This window comes from Gorilla gorilla, chromosome 23 (assembly GCF_029281585.2).
Source record: "Gorilla gorilla gorilla isolate KB3781 chromosome 23, NHGRI_mGorGor1-v2.1_pri, whole genome shotgun sequence".
Lineage (NCBI taxonomy): Eukaryota > Metazoa > Chordata > Mammalia > Primates > Hominidae > Gorilla > Gorilla gorilla.
In genome coordinates, this window is record NC_086018.1 from 18,040,365 (window position 1) to 18,062,910 (window position 22,546).

Consider the following 22,546-nt stretch of genomic DNA (forward strand, 5'->3'; position numbering starts at 1 on the left):
TGTAAGACCTGTGACAGTTGCACATTAAGGTCAAGCAATCAGCATACAAAGATCACCAGCCTTGAAGGGAAGGAGAGACACCATGAAGGTGAACAGAAATAATAGACACATGTAGGCATGCCCAGTGACCACACATACAGGAACTGTTAGTTATGGGCCATGGGGTATATAAAGAAATAAAGTGGAGAGCCGGGCACAGTGGCTCACAACTACACTCCTGGCTACTCAGGAGGCTAAGGCAGGGGGATTGCTTGAGGCCAGGAGTTTGAGGCTGTGGTGAACTATCATTGCACCACTGCACTCCAGCCTGGGGGATAGAACGAGACACCATCTCTGAAAAAATACAAAACAAAAAGGAAAAGAAAGAGCAGAAATTCAAATGAAAACGCATCATCAGGAGCGATGAAGCAGATTTGAAACGGAACCAAATGAAAGCTGTAGAAATGAGCAATATAATTATTGAACGAAGAAAGTGGATGAATGAACAGCGCATTAGATACAGCTGAAGAAAGAATTTGTGTAATAGAAGCTACATTTGAAGAAATTATCTAGAATGTAGCACAGAGAAGAGCACATGAAAAATGTGAAAACAAGGGTAAGAAATGAGGATAAGATCAGAAATTCTAATTGGCATCCAAGCAAAGCCCCAGAAGGATCAAATGGAGAGAATGGAAGATAACAATATGTGAGGGGATAACTACTGAGAAAAGCCCGTCTGGCCCCAACCAAGTTAGCCATCTCATCTGCTGTGAGACTGCAGAGCACCAAAGGCCAGAGGAGTGTCTTAGAAATAGGCAGTTCCTGCAAAGGAGCAATGAGTACACTCAGCAGTGGAGTCAGAAAGATAATAGAATATTGTTAAAGCATTGAGAATAGAGCTGCCAGTCACATTTGTATGCCAGCAAGACTCAAGGATGTGGAAAGCAAGCCATTTTTAGATAAACCTAGCCTTAGAGACCGTCACTAAAAGATTTTCTAAAGGATATATCTTTTTTTCTCCTTTTTCCAATAAGCCTTTTGCACTCTTAGATATATTCTTTTGTTTATCCTTTCCTCTTCCCTCTCAGGTGATACAAGGTAAAATGGGAAAAGAAACGTTGAGCATAGGTGATAGTAAATGTGTATAAATCTAAAGCAGTGATTCTAACCCAGGGTGACGTTCCACCACAGGGGATATTTGACAATGTCTGGAGACATTTTAGGATGTCACTACTGTGGGGGTGCTGCTGGTGCGTAATGGGTGGAGACCAGAGGTGCTGCTAACCATCTTACAAATACAGGTCAGTCCCCCCAACAACATAGAATCATCTGGGTCAAGTGTCAGTAGTGAAAAGGTTGAAAATCGCTGGTGTAAATAAAAATTTACCTCTGTAAAATAAAACAGGCTAACCTCCATACAGACTTGCCACATTCCAAGCACTATTTCATTTCTTTTCTATTATTATTATTATTATTATTAAGATGGAATCTCGCTCTGTCAACAGGCTGGAGTGCAGTGGTGCGATGTCGGCCCACTGCAACCTCCACCTCCCAGGTTCAAGCGATTCTCCTGCCTCAGCCTCCCAAGTAGCTGGGACTACAGGCGCGCGCCACTACGCCCAGCTAATTTTTGTATCTTTAGTAGAGACGGGGTTTCACCATGTTGGCCAGGATGTTCTCGATCTCCAGACCTCGTGATCTGCCCTCCTTGGCCTCCCAAAGTGCTAGGATTACGGGCATGAGCCTCCGCGCCTGGCCTATTATTATTATTTATAGAGCTAGGGTCTCCTTATGTTGCCCAGGCTGGTCTTGAATTGCTGGGCTCAGGCGATCTGCTCTGCCTTGGCTATCCAAAGTGCGAGATTACGGGCATGAGCCACAGCACCCAACCCCAGGGACTATTTTGAGTGTTTTACTTACATAATAGATTATTTAATTCTTAGTCCAGTGTGTGGAGTAGGTACTATTATTGCATTTTCTAACAGGGAAAACTAAGGCAATGAGCAGTGACAGAGTTGAGGTTTTGAGTCCAGGCAGCCTAGCTTGGAGGCTGTATCCCTAGCCTCAAATCCATCCAGCCTCTTAATAGAATGTCTGCTGTGAAGAGTTAAGATCAACAAAATATGAAATAAATGCAAGTCAGCAGGGAGATAGAGCGTGAATATCGGTTCTGTCGGGTACATATAAAACCTACTTTAAAAAGTAGTAAATTTGGGAAATGCTAAAATATTGATGAGGTTTATACTTTAAGTTAAATATGCATGATAAAATTGAAAAATTATTGCTAAAACAATGGAAATAATTCATAAAATTTAAGATCAATAGAAAAAATAGGATAAGGCAGAAATCCAGATAATACAAAGTTCAATCCAATCATCCAACAAAAATGCAATCAAAAAAGACAAAGAAGCTTAGAAAAGGAAAGACAAAGGCCGGGCGCGGTGGCTCAGGCCTGTAATCGCAGCACTTTGGGAGGCTCAGTCAGGCAGATCACGAGGTCAGGAGATTGAGGCGATCCTGGCCAACATGGTGAAACGCCGTCTCTCCTAAAAATACAAAAAGTTAGCTGGGCATGGTGGCGCATGCCTGTAATCCCAGCTACTTGGGAGGCTGAGGCAGGAGAATCGCTAGAACCCGGGAGGCGGAGGTTGCAGTGAACCGAGATCGCGCCACTGCACTCCAGTCTGGCAACAGAGTGAGATTCCATCTCAAAAAAAAAAGAAAAGGAAAGACAAATATTAATAGAAAATAAGTTTAAAAATATAAGTAATCATAATAAATGTGAGTGGACTAAACTTTTCTGCTGAAAGATAGGAAATGTGAGAACAAATGGAAATGAAACAGCACAGTTGTTTTATTGTTAGAAGAAACACACACCTACAATAAAACATGCGGAAGGATTTAAAAATAAAAGATGAAGAAAGGCCAAGTGCAGTGGCTCACGTCTGTAATCCCAGCACTTTGGGAAGCTGAGGTGGGAGGATCACTTGAGCCCAGGAGTTCAAGACCAACCTCGGCAAAATAGGAGACCCCCATCTCTACATAAAATTTAAAAATTACCTGTAGGTACACTTCAGATGCTGAGGTAAGAGGATCACTTGAGCCCAGGAGGTCAAGGCTGCAGTGAGCCATGATTGCACTATTGCATTCCAGCCTGGGCTGCAGTGAGACCCAATCTCAATCAATCAGTCAATAAAATTAGCTGAGTGTGGTGGTACACACCTGTAGTCCCATCTACTTGTGAGGCTGAGGTGAGAGGATCACTTGCTTGAGCCTGGAACGCTGAGGCTGCAATGAGCCATGATGGAGACACTGCATTCCAGCCTGGGTGACAGAGCAAAATCCCGTCTCAAAAAAGAAACAAACAAAAAAAAAGATGAAGAAAGATGTATTGGGCAATTACTTCAATTACATGTCTTTGTTATTGATAAACAGACCAAAAAATTCATTTACAGAAAATTTGAACAATGTAATGAACAACTTAATTTAAGCATATGATGGAACAATATGTTTATAAAAATAAATCATAAAGCAAGCTTCAACAATTTCAGAAAATTTAAAAGTCATACTTTTTGTTGTTGTTGTTTTGAGACAGAGTCTCACTCTGTCACCCAGGCTGGAGTGCAGTGGCACGATCTCGGCTCACTGCAACCTCTGCCTCCCGGGTTCAAGCAATTCTGTTGCCTCAGCCTCCTGAGTAGCTGGGATTACAGGCACGTGCCACCATGCCCGCTAATTTTTGTATTTTTAGTAGAGATGGGTTTTTGCCATGTTGGCCAAGCTGGTCTCAAACTCCTGACCTCAAGTGATCCTCCTGCCTGAGCCTCCCAAAGTGCTGGGATTAGAGGTGAGAACCACCGCGACCCGCCGGTCATACGTGTTTTATGAATGTCAAATAAAGTTAGAAATCTGTCACAAAATAAATTAAAAATTTTTTACACTTGGCCAGGCACAGTGACCCACGCCTGTAATCTCAACACTTTGTGAGGTCGAGGCAGGAGGATCACTTGAACCCAGGAGTTTGAGATCAGCCTGGGCAACAAAGTGAGACTATCTCTATAAAAATTTTACAAATTAGTTGGGTGTGGTGGCATGCACCTGTAGTTCCAGCTACTCGGGAGGCTGAGGCAGGAGGGTCACTTAAGCCCAGGAGGTCAAGGGTGCAGTGAGCCACGATGGTACCACTTCAGTCCAGACTGGGCAACAGAGTGAGACCCCACCTCAAAAAAAAAAAATCTTACACCCATCAGAATTGCTAAAATGAATAGTGACAGCCTCAAGTGTTGGTGACAGAGAAACTGAATCACTCATATATTGCTGGTGAGAATGTAAAGTGGTTTTACCTTCTTTCAAAATGAAATATGCAACTCAGCAGTTATACTCTTGGGTATTTTTCCTAGAGAAATGAAAACCTCGCATAAAAACCCATGCACGAATTTTAACAGCAGCTTTATTTGTGGTAGCTCAAATCTACAGTTACCCAAATGTCCTTCATGTAGACGGTTAAACACACTGTGAGGTGCTTGTACCATGGAATACCCTGGCACTACTGTTGCTAGAACTACAACCTGTATGCTGAATGTAAAAAGCCGATCCCAAAAAGGTTCATACTGTATGGTTCCATTTTTGAAATATTATATATAATTGTGAAATGACAAAATTTTAGAAATGGAGGATGCTGCAGTGGTTGCCAGAGTTTGCGGGTCAGGGTTGCTGAGAGAGGTGGCAACACGAGGGATCCTTGTGGTATGGGGACTGTGTAGTGTATTGACTGGTGGTGACTGAACCCACCCAGGTGGTTAAATTGTCCAGAACTTAGTACATACACCCACACAAGTGAGCACACATCGTGGTTGTGATACCTTGTAAGTTTGTAGAATGTTACCATTGGAGGAAACTGGGCAAATTATACAAAGGATCTCTCTGTATTTCTTTAATACAGCTTTATTGAGACATAATTCTCATTAGCATACAATTCACCCATCTGAAGTGCTCCACTCGGTAGGTTTTAGTGTAATTCACAGAGTTGTGCAGCCATCAGCACAATTTTAGAACATTTTTATGTTCACCCCAAAAGAAACCTCACCTCAGAAAATCTTGTAATTGACTGTTCATATAAGCAGTTTTCATAATAGCCACAAAGTAGAAGCAGCCCAAATGTTCATCACAGGAAATCGGTGTAGTAGAATATTATTTGGCGATAAAAATAACACAGAAAAACTGATAACATGCCACGACATGGGCAAACTCGTAAATATTATGCTAAAGAAGCTAGTCACAAAAGAGCACATGTTCGATGCCATTCGTACAAAGAGTCCGGAAGTGGCCAATCCATAGAGACAGAGAGGAGATTACTGATTGCCAGAGTCTAGGCTTCTTATTTATCCAAAAGACTTAGTTGTCCCTTTTCTTTTGTCTTTGGTTATTATAGAGTAACTCATGATAGGAAATCCCAAAATCAACACAAATGCTACTTCGTATTCTATCTTTCTGTCTGTGGTAAATGGAACGTTCAGATTCCAGCGGCAGCCGTGGCAGTGGGGCTTTTGCTGGCTGTTTTGTCCCTTGCTGTGCAGCCCTGCAGCGTTTCTGGGAATCTGCCCTGTGGACTGACTGGCGACCCTGGTCTTTTCTCAGCCCAGCTGCAGCTCCAGCAGGTGGCGCTGCAGCAGCAGCAGCAACAGCAGCAGTTCCAGCAGCAGCAGCAGGCGGCGCTACAGCAGCAGCAGCAGCAGCAGCAACAGCAGCAGTTCCAGGCTCAGCAGAGTGCCATGCAGCAGCAGTTCCAAGCAGTAGTGCAGCAGCAGCAGCAGCAGCTTCAGCAGCAGCAGCAGCAGCAGCAGCATCTAATTAAATTGCATCATCAAAATCAGCAACAGGTACCAGGTCCCCTGTTCCTGCTCTTGGCCTCCCTCCTGCAGCGTGAGCCCTGGGCTGGCATCAGCCACAATGCTGGGTGCAGTGCCGGGAGCCAGCTGAGGGTTCTCTTGACACGTGTGCCTGCCCTTTTCCATGGGCTTCTCAAAAAGTCTGGGACAAGGCCGGGCCCAGTGGCTCATGCCTGTAATCCCAGCACTTTGGGAGGCCAAGGCAGGCGGATCATCAGGAGTTCAAGACCAGCCTGGCCACCAAGGTGAAACCCCATCTCTACTAAAAATACAAAAAATTAGCTGGACATGGTGGCGCACACGTATAATCCCAGCTATTTGGGAGGCTGAGGCAGGAGAATCTCTAGAACCTGGGAGGCGGAGGTTGCAGTGAGCCGAGATCGCGCCGCTGCACTCCAGCCTGGGCGACAGCGAGACTCCGTCTATCAAAAAAAAAAAAAAAAAAAGGAGAAGTCAAGTCTGGGACAGGCAGGAGAAACAGGCCCTGACTCACTAGGAAGGTTCTGTGATCGAGCCCTTCCATTTGGGCTTGGGGCATCTGGCGGTGGGCCTCCTGTGTAGTTCAGGGGCTGCGAGGGATTCAAACAAGGGTGAGCTGAAGCAAGAGGTGAGACGAACACTCTGAGGCTTGGGACTACTTGAGCCATTGTGGGCCATTTTGGCTGAGGACACGTGTGCCTCCTGTTTACCTCTGTGTCTTGGGTTCTGGGCTCAGTGTTAGTCGACCTCCAGCTGGTGTTGCATGAGGTGATGGTGATGTCATGTTAGCAGCACTGCTTCTCAGAAGTTGTTCAGCTTCCCATGGTTTCCATAGAGAGTCTAGACGTGTTAAACATCTGCCCTCACAGCAGGTCTTGGTTGGGAGAGGAAAGCCCCAAAGGGCCCCACCACCCTCCCACCCCTTCAGGCCTCAGCTAGCTGGGCTTCTCTGGATCTTGGCACCCCTCTCCCAGAGCTGACAGTGCATCTGCAGCCACACTTTTCCTTCTCCTGCTGACAAGCAGACCTTGACCGTAACCGTGAGGCTCATGCCACTGACCTATAGGGGCAAAGCAAGCATCGTTGCAGAGGTTTCAGAAATCCGCATTTGCCCCAGCTTTTATCCTAGCTTCCATGGAGCTGTACCTATTCCTTGTCACCTTTTGCTGAAGCTTCTAGGTATGCCCTTTGAGCCTCCTAGTGGAATGGTAGACCAGAGCCCAGGCACACACTTGGTGCCTCCCCGGTGTCAGGAAGGCAGCTGGTGTTGGCCTCGGGGGTCCAGAGCCTTTCTGTGGGAGATGTGCCCCTCCCCGTGTGAGTGAGAGGTCAGCCTGTCAGCCCAGGAAGGCCTTTTTTTTTTTTTTGAGACTTTTTTTTGAGTCTTACTCTGTTGCCCAGGCTGGAGTGCAGTGGTGTGATCTCGGCTCACTGCAACCTCTGCCCCGCCAGTTTAAGTGATTCTCCTGCCTCAGCCTCCCAAGTAGCTGGGATTACAGGTGTGAGCCACCACGCCTGGCTAATTTTTGTATTTTTAGTAGAGACGGGGTTTCGCCAGGTTGTCCAGGCTGGTCTCGAACTCCTGACCTCAGGTGATCTGCCCGTCTTGGCCTCCCAAAGTGCTGGGATTACAGGCGCGAGCCACTGCACCCAACCAGGAAGGCTTTCTTGATGGCTCTGCAGATGGCCACCTGGGCTTCCTGGGGACCAGACTGTCACAGGGAGGAACTGGTGCCGCAGAGGCAGATGAGTGATAACCGAGTGCTGCTTGTTCTGTCTCTAGATACAGCAGCAGCAACAGCAGCTGCAGCGAATAGCACAGCTGCAGCTCCAGCAACAGCAACAGCAGCAGCAGCAGCAGCAGCAGGCTTTGCAGGCCCAGCCACCAATTCAGCAGCCACCGATGCAGCAACCACAGCCTCCGCCCTCCCAGGCTCTGCCCCAGCAGCTGCAGCAGATGCATCACACACAGCACCACCAGCCGCCACCACAGCCCCAGCAGCCTCCAGTTGCTCAGAACCAACCATCACAACTCCCGCCACAGTCGCAGACCCAGCCTTTGGTGTCACAGGCGCAAGCTCTCCCTGGACAAATGTTGTATACCCAACCACCACTGAAATTTGTGAGTACCTGTGGCCCACAGTGGAGCACATGCAGCCTGTGGCTCTGTCAGCAGTAGTTTCTAGGCTCTTTGGCTAGAGATAGCATATCCTATTCTTCAAGTGCTGAGACTTCAGACAGCCCCCACCCCTTGCCAGCCCTGCCGACTCTAGCATGGCTCAGCAGGGAAGCATGTGTTTTGCATTTTGTGTTCTGAGAGCTGCTTCTGCACCCCGCACAGGGTACTGCTGCTGCTGCTGGGGCACCAAGTCGCATTCCAAGCAGTGTGGCTGATTGCAGCAGTTCTGTGGGCCCTTTCAGGGTGTGAGCACTTCGACTGATGAGCACCACATGAAAGGATGTGCCAGCTCCGTCAGTGTCTGGTGGTTTGCCAACTACTCAGAGTTAATGTTCTAAGCAAATATCTTTTTTTTTCCTTTACACTCTGCCAAGTCTCAGGAGAACAAAGTTCATTACTATATTTTTGAGAGGAGTATTAATATAAAATACTGTTATTCCTAGTTTCATTTTGTGTCTCTGCACAAAGCCAGTCTACTCAGTGACAGGCACAGAGGACAGAGTATGATCACCAGGATGAAGGTAGCTGCATCAAGGGGCCATTTGGACAACTCTTTGGCTCCCTTGGTTTTTGTGGCCTTTTCTGTTTGTGATTCATGAGTGGAATGGGGCCTGAAGCAAGTGTGGGGGTGAACAAGAGGCCTCATAGGCAGACTGGAAGTCTAGGAGAGTTGTGAGGAGCAGATATGCTCACTCATCTGTCACCTGGGAGTCGACACACTGCCTGACCCCTGGGACTGTGCAGACTGAAACCCTTGTGTGCTGCATGGTGGAATGTGCCCTGGCAGGGTTTGCCCTAGTGGCTTGGAGATGTCTAAGGAAGAGCCCGCTGCATGTTGGAATGTGCCCTGGCAGGGTTTGCCCTGGTGACTTGGAGATGTCTAAGGAAGAGCCCCCTGCATGGTGGCGTGGGCCTGTCTCGTCCTTCTGGAGGCCCCTCCATGCAGTGGCTCCACAGTTGCCCCTTTTGCCCCCCACCCCCACTTTTTTCTTTTGAAGACAGGGTCTCTGTTGTCCAGGCTGGAGTGCACTGATGTGATCAGACCTCCCTCGCTCAAGCGATTCTCCCACCTCAGCCTCCCAAGTAGCTGGGGCTGCAGGTGTGCATCCCCACACCTAGCCAAATTTTTGTATATTTTGTAGATATGGGGTTTGGCCGTGTTGCCCAGGCTAGTCTTGATCTCCTGGGCTTAAGCGATCCACTGGCCTTGGCCTCCCAGAATGCTGAGAATACAGACAGGAGCTACTACGCCCTGCCCTCTGCTGGCCGGCTAACCCAGCTTTCCTTCAAGGAATCAGGCTGAGTGAAGCTCTTGTGGACCATCAGCATGCTTGGCCCAGAGGATGAGCAGGCTAGGCTGTAAGCTCTGCATTGGAAGTCGTCAGTGCTTGTGGTGATAGCTGGTGCTGAGGGATGTGTGGAGACATCCCAGTGGGAGGGCCACACTGCCACTTGCCAGAATTGGATTTGAGCTAATGGGATCCTAGATGGCCAGTAAGGTGACATCACAGCACATGAGGTCATGAAAGTCCCATTCCTCACCTCAAGAAAGGCTCCATTTCCTAAGCTCCCACAGGAAGACTGGGCTCTGCTCTCTGACCCAGGTGGTTCCAAATCACATTCTCTCTTTTCCCTCAAGGTCCGAGCTCCGATGGTGGTGCAGCAGCCCCCAGTGCAGCCCCAGGTGCAGCAGCAGACAGCAGTACAGACAGCTCAGGCTGCCCAGATGGTGGCTCCCGGAGTCCAGGTGAGGGCCTGGGGGTGGAGGGCTCCATAGTCATCAGCAGGTGCATGTTCATCTGCGCATGTAGTGCTACAGCGAGGGTTCTGGTTGGATTAGGGGCTGGGGGCTAAGTTGGTAAAGCAGGGGCTTCTCTCCCCCTTGCACTCTGCAAGATACCCCTGGAGTCCTTGGGGTGGGCAGCTGTGCTTGGTCATGTCTAGGACCCACCAGCCGCATAGTGCGTGTCGTTTCCAGCTTTGCTCAGGCATCCTTCATTATCCCTCTTCCTTGCCACTCTGAGTGACTCTGGGAACATGTATCAGAGAGTAGAAGGCTGCAGTTTTCTCCTCACCTCTCATGTTCCATTTGAGAGTCTGAGTACAGGGCTGACCAGGGTGGAGGGCAGCTTTCTAGACATCGGAAGCAGATGGGAGCCACATGCAGCAGGAGCGTGGGAGAGGGCATCCTGGTGCTCGCCTGCACTCAGGGACTCCAGCGCTGTGTGGTGAGAAGCGTGCCACTCCCACATTGCTGAGCTTGCTGGTGTGTCACATGTGTGGAATGTGTGTGTGTTTCTGTGTGTCACGTGTTAGTGGAATGCAGATGGCCTTGTCTGGCCTCCTAGTGTCCTGGGATTGGAGGCCCAGGGTTTCTGTACCTTTTCCTATAACCCCTCCTCTCCTTCTTGTGGGGAGACGTACAGTCTGGGGCTTCAGTTTTTCCTCTTTTCACATGATGGTGGAAACACTGTTGGTCCTGACTCGGAAGGGGCGTTGGCTTTAGAAAGAGTCAGAATGTGCTAGTTGATGTGGTAAGACTGTGGCTGGGTCCCAGCCCACAGCTGGCAGTGCGCCTGCACTTTGCTGTCGTCTTAAGGGTACCTGGCCTTGTGGTTTTCTGCAGGCCTGCTGGGCGCAGCGCCTGGGTGCACAGTGCCTCGTGGCAGGCTTCATCTCACGCTTAGGGGGTGCTCAGTAATGTCCTTCATGGTGCCTGCTACCTCCTTTAAGTCCCTGGGAAGCTGCCTGAGGAGGGAATCTGAGGTGTTTGGCTGCAGCTGAGGTTAGCATCCTACCTTGGCATGGCACCAAATGACTTGGGGCCAGGGTCCCCATGTCACATTCTTACTTAGGTGGAGCCCTGTATGAAACACACCACAGAACTCACATTTACTTACAGCTGGGGGAGGCTGACCACTTCGTGTGACGAGGTTGGAGGTCTCTGCCACCTCCCTGTGTGTCTCGGCATGTCCTCAGGCCTCGTGGGGGGGCTCCCTTGTCCTGGTCTCATGCAGAGGAAGGACGTGGTGTGTTCAGAGTCAGCTTAGTGGTGGCACATAGTGACTGCCCACCCAGTGGAAGCTGCTACCTTTGTCTCTTTGGACCATCGATCCTCTGTTCAGGACCTCACTTCCTGGAAACTTTTTTTATTTTTTGAGATGGAGTCTTGCTCTGTTGCCAGGCTGGAGTACAGTGGCACGATCTTGGCTCACTGCAACCTCTGCCTCCCGGGTTCAAGTGATTCTCCTGCCTCAGGTTCCCGAGTAGCTGGAACTACAGGCGCGTGCCATCACACCTGGCTAATTTTTGTATTTTTAATAGAGACATGGTTTCATCATGTTGGCCAGGATGGTCTCCATCTCTTGACCTCGTGATCTGCCGGCCTTGGCCTCCCAAAGTGCTGAGATTACAGGCATGAGTCAACGCACCCAGCTGGAAACTTCTATACCGCAGGTCAAGCCCAGCAGGAAAATGAGAACTGCTCTTTTCTTTATTTTGTCTTTTTTTTTTTTTTTTTTTTTTTTGAGACAGAATCTCACTCTGTCATCCAGGCTGGATTGCAGTTTTGCGATCTCGGCTCACTGCAACTTCTGCCTCCTGGGTTCAGGCGATTCTTGTGCCTCAGACTCCCAAGTAGCTGGGACTACAGATGCACACCACCACACCTGGCTAATTTTTGTATTTTTAGTAGCGATAGGGTTTCACCATGTTGGCCAGGCTGGTTCGAACTCCTGACCTCAAGTGATTCACCCGCCTCAGCCTCCCAAAGTGCTGGGGTTACAGGCGTGAGCCACCGCGCCCAGCCTAGAACTTCTCTTCTCTTCTCTTTTTTCTCTTTTCTTTTCTTTCTTTCTTTCTTTTTTTTTTTTTTGACAGAGTCTTGCTCTCTCACCTAGGCTAGAGTGGCTGGAGTGCAGTGGTGCAATCTTGGCTCACTGCAACCTCTGTCTCCCAGGTTCAAGTGATTGTCCTGCCTTTGCTCCCAAGTAGCTGGGACTACAGGCATGCGCCACTATACCCAGCTAATTTTTTTTGTCCTCTTGTATTTTTAGTAGAGATGGGCCAGGCTTGTCTTAAGCTCCTGACTTCAAGTGATCCACCTGCCTCAGCCTCCCTAAGTGTTGGGATTACAGGCATGAGCCACTGTGCCCAGCCGAACTTTCCTTTTCTTTCCATTTCTTGGTATTTGGAAAGTGAATAGCCATGGAACAGCCAGTGTTTTCAGCTGGTGCAGGCCCAGCTGGTATGTTCGTTAGGCTTCTAGCTCAAGGAAGTGTCCACTCTTCAGTCTCGCTGGCATCCCATCACCTTCCAGAAGCAGGATGCCAGCTGTGTGTGCTCATGGCCCATGCTGAGCCTGTCCTTGGGCCGCTGGTCTTCCTGTCGGTTTCTCCACCCCTTGTTTCAGGTGGAGGCCCCCGCCCGACTGGCACAGGAAGGAGGATGGAGAGTGGTTACCACTGTGGTTCGTTGCCGAGTGAGTTTGGTGTTTTAAGGATCATTGCCCACCTGCCCTGTGGCACCATGTGCTGCCATGCAGGGGATTCCCAAGTGCTAGTGGCAGAGGAGCCTTGTAGTTTCTCAAAGTCCAGCAGTGGGTAGGGCGTATCTATGAGGTGCTTCTCAGTCCAGATGTGGCACCTTGAAATTCTGTAACCCGCATTCTGCTGGTTTTCTCTCAGAGCTTGGTCTTGCCTTGTTGCAAGCAGTGCAGTTTCTTGGGGGCTAATTGGGCACCCTCACTGCCTTGTTCCACTAATAGCAGCACCCCCTGCTGGGGGATGGGGAGGGTTGGGCACAGCAAGCCCTCCGAGGGGCCATCTGGATTCATGATCTTCTTTCGAAACTTGAATTGGCACAGTGACCAGCTGAGGCTACGGTACTCTGATCTAAAAACTTTAAAAGTATGTGTGATAACTGTAGAACCCAGAAAGTGGAGAGGAACAGAAGTAAGAGAACCATTCCATGAGAGAGAAGGTCTGGTGTCCTTTCTGGTTCTTTCCCATAGTCAAGGCCATGCTATCCTGGGGTTTTTTGTGCAGCATCTTCCACATCAATAGGGGATGAAATGTCCTCCTTTAATTAGAAAGCCCTGGTCGGCGCCAAGGGACTCTTGTCATACCCCTCTGTGAATGTCTCCTGCCATCCTCAGTTACCATCTTGTTCTTGGACCTTGTAATAATTTCCGATTTTTTGCTATTACCAGTGACACATATCTTGATGTCTTAGATTGTTCCTAGATTGTTCCTGGAATGGAGGTGAGTGAATGGTTCACTTTGAGGGCCTTCAGATCTGATCAGCCACCATCTAACCAGGAGGTCAGAGATGCAGATTGGAGCTCCCGTTGTGTTGTTCACACAGTGGACATCAGGATGTGGTGACCACATGTTGCAGCTTTGTATGTATGAGCTGCCGCGTGCTGCAGAAACAGGCCTCTTGAGTTCATGAATGAAATTCTGGGATTGGGGGCCCCCATGCAGGCAGCCCTCCATGCCCTGTCTCTCAAGCCCATCTTATTGCCGAAGAGAGGCGCCCTGTCAGGCCCTTGCAGTACTGTGGTGTTGGATGTGGTAAAGGGTAGCCTGGGACTGAGTATTCTAGAAAAATTGCTCAGCCTTGTGCTGTGCACACCTGGTTCTCTTTCCAGTGTTATTTATGTAGCTGAGAAGGTCAATGTCACTCACAAGGGGATTTAGCAGGACACAGCAGACTTCTTTTTCTCCCCTATAAAACCAAGACATGCCAGGCACAGTGGCTCATGCCTGTAATCCCAACGTTTTGGGAAGCCAAGGTGAGAGGATCACTTGAGACCAGGAGTTCAAAACTATCCTGGGCAACACAGCGAGACCCTGTCTCTACAAAAAAATAAAAATAAAAAGTTAGCTGGGCGGAGTGGTGCGTGTCTGCAGTCCCAGCTACTCGGGAGGCCGAGTTGGGAGGATCGCGCAAGCCCAGGGGTTTGAGGCTGCAGTGAGCTGTGATGACAGCATTACACTCTAGCCTGGGAGACAGAGCAAAACTCTTGTCTCTTTAAAAAAGCAAGAAACAGGACAGAATGCATCTCATTTTCTTTTTTTTTTTTCTTTTCTTTTTTTTTTTTTAAAGACAGAGTCTCTTGCTCTGTCACCCAGGCTGGAGTGCAATGGTACAGTCTCAGCTCACTGCAGTCTCCGCCTCCTGGGTTCAAGGGATTCTCCTGCCTCAGCCTCCCAAGTACCTGGGATTACAGGCATGTGCCACCATGCCTGGCTAATTTTGTATTTTTAGTAGAGACGGGGTTTCGTCATGTTGGCCAGGCTGGTCTTGAACTCCTCGCCTTAAGAGATGTGCCCGCTTTGGCCTCCCAAAGTGCTGGAATTACAGGCGTAAGCCACTATGCCTGGCCATGCATCTCATTTTCAAACAGTCCGTATACCTTTGTCGTTTAACTTTCTATTCTTTTAGTATGTGAAAACCAAACTCTAATTTACAAGTCACAAAGAATTATCCAAGACAGACTCCCATTATGGACATGTATGTGGCATTGCTGATTCACAGCTACTGTACTGAAGCCTTGGCCACCCTGGAGGACCCTCTCTCTTTTTGCTGGACCCTTCTGCACAGTGACTGCAGTAGGGAGAGTCAGACCTCGGGGTGGGGGAGAGGTTTTTTGGATTCCTCTCTGGGTAGATGTGTGTTGGGAAGTAGTGAAATGTTGATAGCTGCCTGGCTCATCTGATCCAGTAAACATAACTGGTGCGTTTGGGTTGAAAGAAATTGGGCTTTCCTTATCAGTTCTCAGTTATAAGAACATCAGTCAGCAGTACATTAGACTTAAGCTTTGCATTCCTTGTGTTTTTTTGTTTGTTTTTCTCTTCCTGGAAAAAAGTTTGCATCTCTCATACCATCTGACTTACTTCCAGGCTTTTCTCCCTTGTGGAACAAGTGCCGTTGAGCCCTGCTGCACTCTCAGACGGGCTCCTCCGAAGTGCCGCAGGTAGTGGTAAATCGACTCTCACCCACTGGGGTCGCTCCTTCGTGTTTCCCCCCGGTCGGTTCATCTGTTGCTCTGGCTGCAGGAGGAACGAGTGAGCTTCTGGTCGGCGTCTGCCATGCCGTGTCACCCCGGCTTCTGGCGCCTCCTGTGTGTGCCCAGGATTGTGAATGTGGGCCATGTGTGTGAGGCCACGGGTCTCCCTGCAGCCACTCTCCTGCTGGAGCTCTGTTACTGGCACCCGTCGCTGCCTGCGCCGAAGGCTGGCAGCACCTCCTGGAGCTTGGGACCCAGAGCACAGCCTCCCACCATGAGATGTGTTGTTTTTCTGTGGATCAGTCCTCCTTTCTTTCTGAGCCTGGCGTGTTTTGTTCTAGTTTGTTACCGTCCTAAGTGCCTGTAGGCCCTGCTCTCCAGGGACGAGACTCGGGCTCTACCCCCAACTCAGAACCCAGAGCAAGAGTGGTCGGGCCCGGGCCCACAACAGTGCTCAGCTGTCCTGCTGCCTTTGTAGTTCAAGAAGTGTCCATTGATGAGGGGAATGGTCCTGGCTCATGCTGGAGTTCCTGACTCGCATCCCTGTGGAGATGAACTTCCTCGTCAGGGCGGAGGCCTGCCAAGCAGTCCCCCCAGGCTTCTCTTGCTCACCTTTGCCCATTTTTATTATGAAAGAAAACCAGTTCCTCGATAGATACCAGGACCATCAGCCTCAGGCCTGGAGGAGGAGAGGAGGATGATTTGGGTTCGGGCTGTAAGAGGTGTGCCACTGAGAAGGAAGGATGCTGTGAGCAGGCTTAACTGAGCTCATGGTTCAGTGGGAATCAAGTGTTCTCATCACAGGCTTTGGTGGAATGTATTCTTGACATCTATCCCCAGGAGCCTGGTCTCCAGAAACACCAGCTCAGGCCCTCAAGGTCTGGCTCTGATGGTTCTGTGGGCTATAGGATTCTGATCTGTTAGCGAGGTGTGTTCAGAAGTGTGTTGAGGACACCAGTGCAGGAGAGCAGCCAGTAGAACAGAAAGGTCTGGAAGCAGCATTCTTGGCAAATCTTCTAGATTCCCAATGCCCAGACAGACCTGGAGGTGCTGTGGGCTTGAACATGTGGGTGGCCTCCCCTCCCAGGCTGCCCCGAGCTGCCCAAGGTTTCCTCGCCCTGGTGCTCCTTCTTGCAGAGGCTACACGTGCCCTCTCCACCTGCCCAGGCACTGAGTTTCTTTGTTGCGATCACCTTGTCTGTTGTCCCTCTGTCCTCAAAGATGATCACGGAAGCCTTGGCCCAAGGTGGGATGCACATAAGAGCCCGGTTCCCGCCCACCACCGCTGTGTCCGCCATCCCGTCAAGCTCCATCCCTTTGGGCAGACAGCCCATGGCACAGGTATTTACGGGGCAGCGCCCAGGGCACGGCTGGGAGCTCGGGGCGTCCTCTGAGCGCCTTTGTAAAGCGCACCTGTCATTATCATCGCCGGTGACTTCTTTTATGGTGGCTTTCAGAGTGCCAAACCCACAGTCCCCCCCCCCCTTTTTTTTTTAAATGAAGCCAAGCCCAGCTTGTGCTTGTTGAGAGGATATGAATAAATATCTGGGTCTTTTCAGCTTAAAATAGTTATACTGTATGCATTTTCATAGTAAAAATAAAACAGAAGCTAAGCAAAAGTTTTGCTTTCTAGAGCTGTGCTATCTAATAGTGTAGCCACTAAGCATGTGTGGCTGTTTACATTTAAATTGACTAAAATTAGGCTGGGCACAGGGGCTCATGGCTATAATCTCAACACCTCAGGAGGCCGAGATGGGAGGATCACTTGAGGCCAGGAGTTTGAGACCAGCCTGGTTCACATAGTGACATACTATCTCCAATTAATTATATACATTTTTTAATGGAAAAAATATATATAAATGTATATATATTTTAAAAACAGAAAAAAAAAAAACTAAAAGTCAACTAAAATTAAATAAAATGAAAAAATGCAGTTCTTCAGTCGCACCAAATAAATTTTAAGCCCTCATTTGCCCACAGGGAAGCTAGTGGCTGCTGCAGTGGACAGCACAGACTCCAGAACGTGGCCAATGTGGCCAAAGTGGTATTGGGCCATGCTGTTGTAGAATTTGATGTGTAGAGTGTGTAATTTGTAACACAGATCCCCTTTCTAGGTAGAGGTAGACTTCTGTGTACATTATGCTTTTCAGAGATAGGAATTCCTGGCTTCTTTTATTGTATGAAATTTGGAATTACTCCATGGCATAGTCATTTTTTTAACAAATAGTTACCACATGCATTCTGTGTGCCAGGCACTGTGCTAAGATTCTGAGAATAAAATTATGCTGAAGTTCTCTCATCATACAGGCTTTCCATTTTAGTGGGTTTGTCATGAAAACCTCAAATTTGCCAAAAGAACTTTACAATTCAGTTTCTGTTTTAGGGGAAATGCCTCTATAATCCTAGCAGACAGTGGTCCCTGTCCATCCCTGAACGTCCAGGTGCAGGCACTGCCACCACCCTGGCTTGTGCAGTGGCGTCTCTGCAGCTCTGTTCTACACAGGAAGAAGTGGAGGCTGAGCCAGGATGGCCCTTGGTCCATGTGGCCCCAAGCCTGGTGCCACACACCACACACTGCCAAGAAAGTGGCCTGGGCCCCCACTGGGGCATGTTTAGCTTTTGCCTTCCCTGCATACTAACCCCCTGGGTTACCCCAGATGTGCCATTCACATAGTTACTGACTGGAACTTAGGTTCTTTGGCAGGGACTTCATTTTTAGTAGTTGTTGAATTACAGCGGGAGGAAGTGCCTGGAATCTGCTGGTAGAAAGGCTTTGGTGAAAGAGCTCTCCAGAGGAGCGGAAGTTGGGGGTCAGGAAGTAGGTCGTGTGGTTGTGGTGGAAAGGAGGCCAGTGTGGGCAGAAGCCAGGGTGCAGTTCCCCGTGGCCTGGAGGCTGTGAGTTCCACGACCTGCTCACATGCTGCTGCTGTCTCCTTGACTAGACCCCTTTGGGTTCTGCACGCTTGTCTGCTAAAACTGCTTCTCCTCCTTTCCCATAGCCTCTGGCTCAGTATCCACTGGGTTCACAGAATCAGGTTGGGTTGCTGTATGTGGAGGAATGACTTTAGTAGCAGCATGTAGGACTGATTTTTATAAACACAAAAAGTCCCCAATGTTTTCAGTGCGTGATATGTGCCAGGCCTTGAGCTAAGCTCTTTGTGTACAGAGCCTCACTGTTTCTTGTTGTAGCAGGTCATAGTTCGAGCATTTAGCCCCTTTTATAGACTGAGAGTGCCCCCAGGGAGCCACCAAGTCAGGATCGAGGGCTCAAGTGAAACCCTTATGCCTTGGCCTCTCAGCAGGATTCTTCTGGAAACTCCTCACTCCCCTTCCTACTGGGCTGATGACCTGGCTTCTCCTTCTTGTTTACTGGGCACTCCTGGGTGGGCTCCCTCCATGCCCCCACAAGACCAGGCTCTGTCCTGGGCTTTGGCTTGCCCATACTCTGTTGTGGGCTGGCTACTCCCCACACCCAGCTGCTGGTGTTTCCACCTAGACTTCTCACAGGCAGCCCCTCTCTCCCTCCCTCCCTCCTTCCCACCAGTTCCCAAACCCACTCAGTCTTTCCCTCCCCAGCCTTCCCTGGCCCTTAGATTAAGTCTGCCCTGAGTTATGCCAGCTAATAGGTCTCTCTCTCTCTAGAAGCTTCCAACCCCCAAAGGCAAGGAGGTAAGGTGGAGCAGAGGAAGGATAGAGAAATATATGATGAAGCTGAAAAAGTTATTGCCTTGGAATAAATGCCATGGAGAATTCTGGTTTGTCCTCATTGCACTGTGTGGGGTGAGAGCGCTCTCATGGGAAGATGCTGGCTAACTGCACACAGATTTAATCACCAGGTTCCGCCCATTCGCACTGGCAGTGAGAGGCACACCCCTGAACCTTTGGGGTTGTTCACTGAGGACAAATGTGGCAGCATTTAGAAAGTATTCCTTGTCCCAGCAGTAGACAAAAGCCACAGGATTTATGGAAAGAGGAAGGCAGGCACAGAACTGGGGCAAGGTTCTGGTTTTGTTCTGTTATTTTGTTGTCGTTGTTACTGTTTGTTTTTCTTTTTTTGAGACAGAGTCTCGCGCTTGTCCCCCAGGCAGGAGTGCAATGGCGCACTCTTGGCTCACTGCAACCTCTACCTCCCAGCTTCAAGCAATTCTCCTGCCTCAGCCTCTCGAGTAGCTGGGACTACAGGCACCTGCCACCACATCTGGCTAATTTTTGTATTTTTAGTAGAGATGGGGTTTCACCATGTTGGCCAGGCTGGTCTTGAACTCCTAACCTTAGGTGATCCGCCCGCCTCGGTCTCCAAAAGTGTTGAGATTACAGGTGTGAACCACTGCGCCCAGCCTTGTACTGTGTTTTTAAAGCAGGTTTGTCCATGCTTGTTAGCTGCAAGAAAGGAAACTGGAAGGAGTTGAGGGAGGGAGAAAAGCGAATAGAGGGACACCCTGGAGTGGAAGCCTCCCTACTGCCCAGGCAGCTGCTCTGCAGCCCTCTCTGGTCCTGGCCTTCCCCGCAGAGGGCCCTCCCCCAGCTCAGCCCTCTACGTCGGGCTGCAGTACCAGGCTCTTGGTACAGTCTCCCACACCTGGCTGTGGGCCAGCCTTGGGGACGTGAGGCATGCTGGGCCCTGTGTACCAAGGGCATTCACCTGACCACACCAGGTGGCTCCAGAGGTGTGCCTCTGCTTTTGTGTCAGTATCTTTCAATCCAGTCCCTTCTGAGAAAAAGAGAGCTTATCTCAGGAACATATCTGTTGATCTCACCAGGAATTGCCCCACTGTGTCCCGTCTGAGCTCTCAAGGGCCAGAACCTGCTGTCTCCAGTGTGTCCAGATGGCCACTCTGTGGCCACTGTCCCTCCAGCCACTTGCCCTCAGCAGTCAGCAGGACACAGTCTGGAGACTACACTGCCCACTTGCTCTTGCTCTTTCCTTGTGGCAACAAATTAGGTCCAAGAAAACAGGTGGAGCTGAAAGACTGGGAACGTACGTGCCCCATGGGCTCTTCTCCAGAGGGCAGGGCCCAGGCTCCCTCCCTCTGTCTTGACGGCTCATGGCTGCATCTTCCTGTTACGGTGGGCATGCCTCACGGACTCAGGCTACCAGGTCAAGCAGGATTCTGTGCTGGGTGCATTCTGGACACAGTGCTCAGCACGGGGGCCCAGGGGGTGGCATGGCCCATGCCACAATCCTCCCTTGGCAGATGTAAGCAGGCAGTGTCTTCCTCACTAGGGGCTTGTCCTTTGACTAGAGAGGCACTGTTGCCTCCCTGTTCCCTGCTCCAATCCCAGACCTGACATGAGCCCAAGGACTGGGAGGTTTCTTTCTCGCCTCTCTGGCTGCCTCCCTAGAGCCTAGAGCCTGTCTTTGGATGAGTCTTTGGGGGGGCTGCTTCTCATCCCAGGTGCTGGACTTGGACTGCCCACCACTGACACCTGGGCACAGGGCCTGGCCTCCTGCTCTCGTGCTGTTGGAAATGAATGGGTGCCCTTCATTTGTTTTTCTTCCCACTAGAAATCTCCCTGCCTCCCATCCTCTAGGCTCTGCTGGCTGCCAGCTGCCAGGGTGAGACCCGTGTTCCACTGCACCCTGGGGAGTGCCTCCAGGAGACACACTGAGTGTCGGAGCCAGGAGCAAGGAACGGTTCCCAGTATGTGGGGGCGGGAGTGGGGAGCGCGCAGTGCCGCCAGCCTTGCCTGAGGGTTCGTCTGTGGGATGGAGCTCCCTGGACCAGCCTTTCTGCCCTCCCACCTCCTCTCTGGCCCACTCGGTGTCCACCTGCCTTCAGCTCCAGGCTGCTGTGTGGGTCCCTTTCCCAGAAATGCAGTTCAGGCCATTGTTGCTGGGGTGGTGGTGTTGCTGGGGTGTTGATGTTTAGCGTGCCTGAGCTCCCTTCATCACTAGGATGACCTTGAGCAAGTCACTTCCCTCTGAGCTCCCTGTTCACAGGTGACACACCTGTGACACACAGGTGACAGGTGGTGTGCACTCAGAAACTTCTTCCCTAGGATGTGTGACATTCTTGTCCTGGGGCCTTTGCTAGCTGTGACACACCAGCGCCCGACCTCTCTGGCCGCCTCCCTAGAGCCAGTTGTGTCTTCAGATGAGTCTTTGGGGGGCTGCTTGTCATCCCAGGTGCTGGACTTGGACTGTCCACCACTGACACCTGGGCACAGGGCCTGGCCTCCTGCTCTTGTGCTCTTGGAAATGAAAGGGTGCCCTTCGTTTGTTTTTCTTCCCACTAGAAATCTCCCTGTCTCCCATCCTGTAGGCTCTGCTGGCCACCAGCTGCCCTGACCTGGGGCAGCTGAAGAACTGAGATAGACCTAAGTTCTGGGTGGGTGCTGCTTGGAGGCCCCCCGGGCATGGCTGGTGAGATTGCCGCTTCAGGGCCAAAGTGGGTGCCGGGCTTCCTGAGGTTCGAGAGCAGATGAGAACTCTTGAGTGGCAATGAGGGCTGTGTGGTGGCCTTCCCTGCTTGGCAGCCTCTGCCCAGCCTGCAGCTGCCTTGCTCCTCAGAGAAGCGCTGAGCTTTAGGCCACAGAAAAGAGCTGACCATCTTCTAGAAGGGACAGCTGCTCAGGCACAGGTGCCTCTCTGGAAGAGGCAGTCAGGTAGAGGCGAGGGGAGGGGCCCTGACCTTCAAGCAGGAAGAGAGGTGAGCTTGTGAGAGAGCTTTCTGGGGTGCAGGTAGAGAGTAGCAGCAAGTCAAGCATGGGTCAGAAAAGGCAGAGTTGGGCTGAGCATGGGGCCCAGAGTCTTTGCTTCCCACTCCTCGGTGCCATCTGTGGTTCTCTGTATGGAATTTTCTGGCCTTGGGATTTTGTTGACACCTGGATAAGTCTAGAACATGTGTTCCGGTGTCTGGGACATGCCCTTACTCCCCTTCAGCTAGGGCTCTGTGCACCCCAGCACCGTGAATGCACAGGACTTTGGTGGGAGAAACCTCTGTACTTGTTCAACTCAGCATTTAGCAAATGGAGTCACATCAGTCCCCGTTTCTGACCTTGCTAACCTTTGCGAGAATCACCGCGAGCCATTTTGCTCCATTAGGTAGAGTGATGAGGCCCGGCAGGCCGAGGCTGGGGCTCCTGCACTCTGTCCCTCCTCTCCCAGGCAGAGGTGTCTTGACCACAAAGCAGTGGGAACAGTCCATTCCATCGGTTGATGTCCCACTGGGCCAGTGGCTTTGGATAGAGACCTCTGACCCAGCTGTGCTGGAAGTGCCCTGTTGTGGTCACGCTCTGTGCCTTAGCCCCCCACGCCCTGGTCTCCCAGCACACGTGGTTCAGGAACAGCCTGCACCCAGCATCCCTTGCAGCACTGTCAGGCACAGCCCATGGAACAGGCAGGACAGAAAGAGCATTTCGCTCCAGGAGCTTGGTCCACGTGGCACTGAAAGGGCAGTGCCACCCTGCCCTCTGCTGCCTGGTGGGGTGGTGAGGAGGGCAGCATTCTGTTTGTGGGCTCTGGGCCTGGTCCCCAATTTAAGGAGCTTAGAAAGCAGCTGTCCTATC

General features: G+C 50.4%; 1 protein-coding gene across 9 annotated transcripts in view; it reads left to right on the top strand.

The window, feature by feature from the left end:
* MED15 (mediator complex subunit 15) overlaps positions 1–22,546 on the top strand; it is an 80,211-nt gene that overhangs the window by 51,408 nt on the left and 6,257 nt on the right. For 5 of the 9 annotated variants that reach the window (XM_004063058.5, XM_055375010.2, XM_055375007.2 and 2 more), the window contains 3 exons: positions 5,617–5,858; positions 7,630–7,968; positions 9,665–9,772. In XM_004063058.5, the coding sequence (XP_004063106.2) occupies positions 5,617–5,858; positions 7,630–7,968; positions 9,665–9,772 (689 nt within the window). Of the gene's footprint in view, positions 1–5,616; positions 5,859–7,629; positions 7,969–9,664; positions 9,773–16,258; positions 16,379–22,546 lie in introns of all 9 variants that reach the window. The other 4 variants (XM_004063059.5, XM_055375008.2, XM_055375004.2 and 1 more) reach the window with 1 other exon arrangement.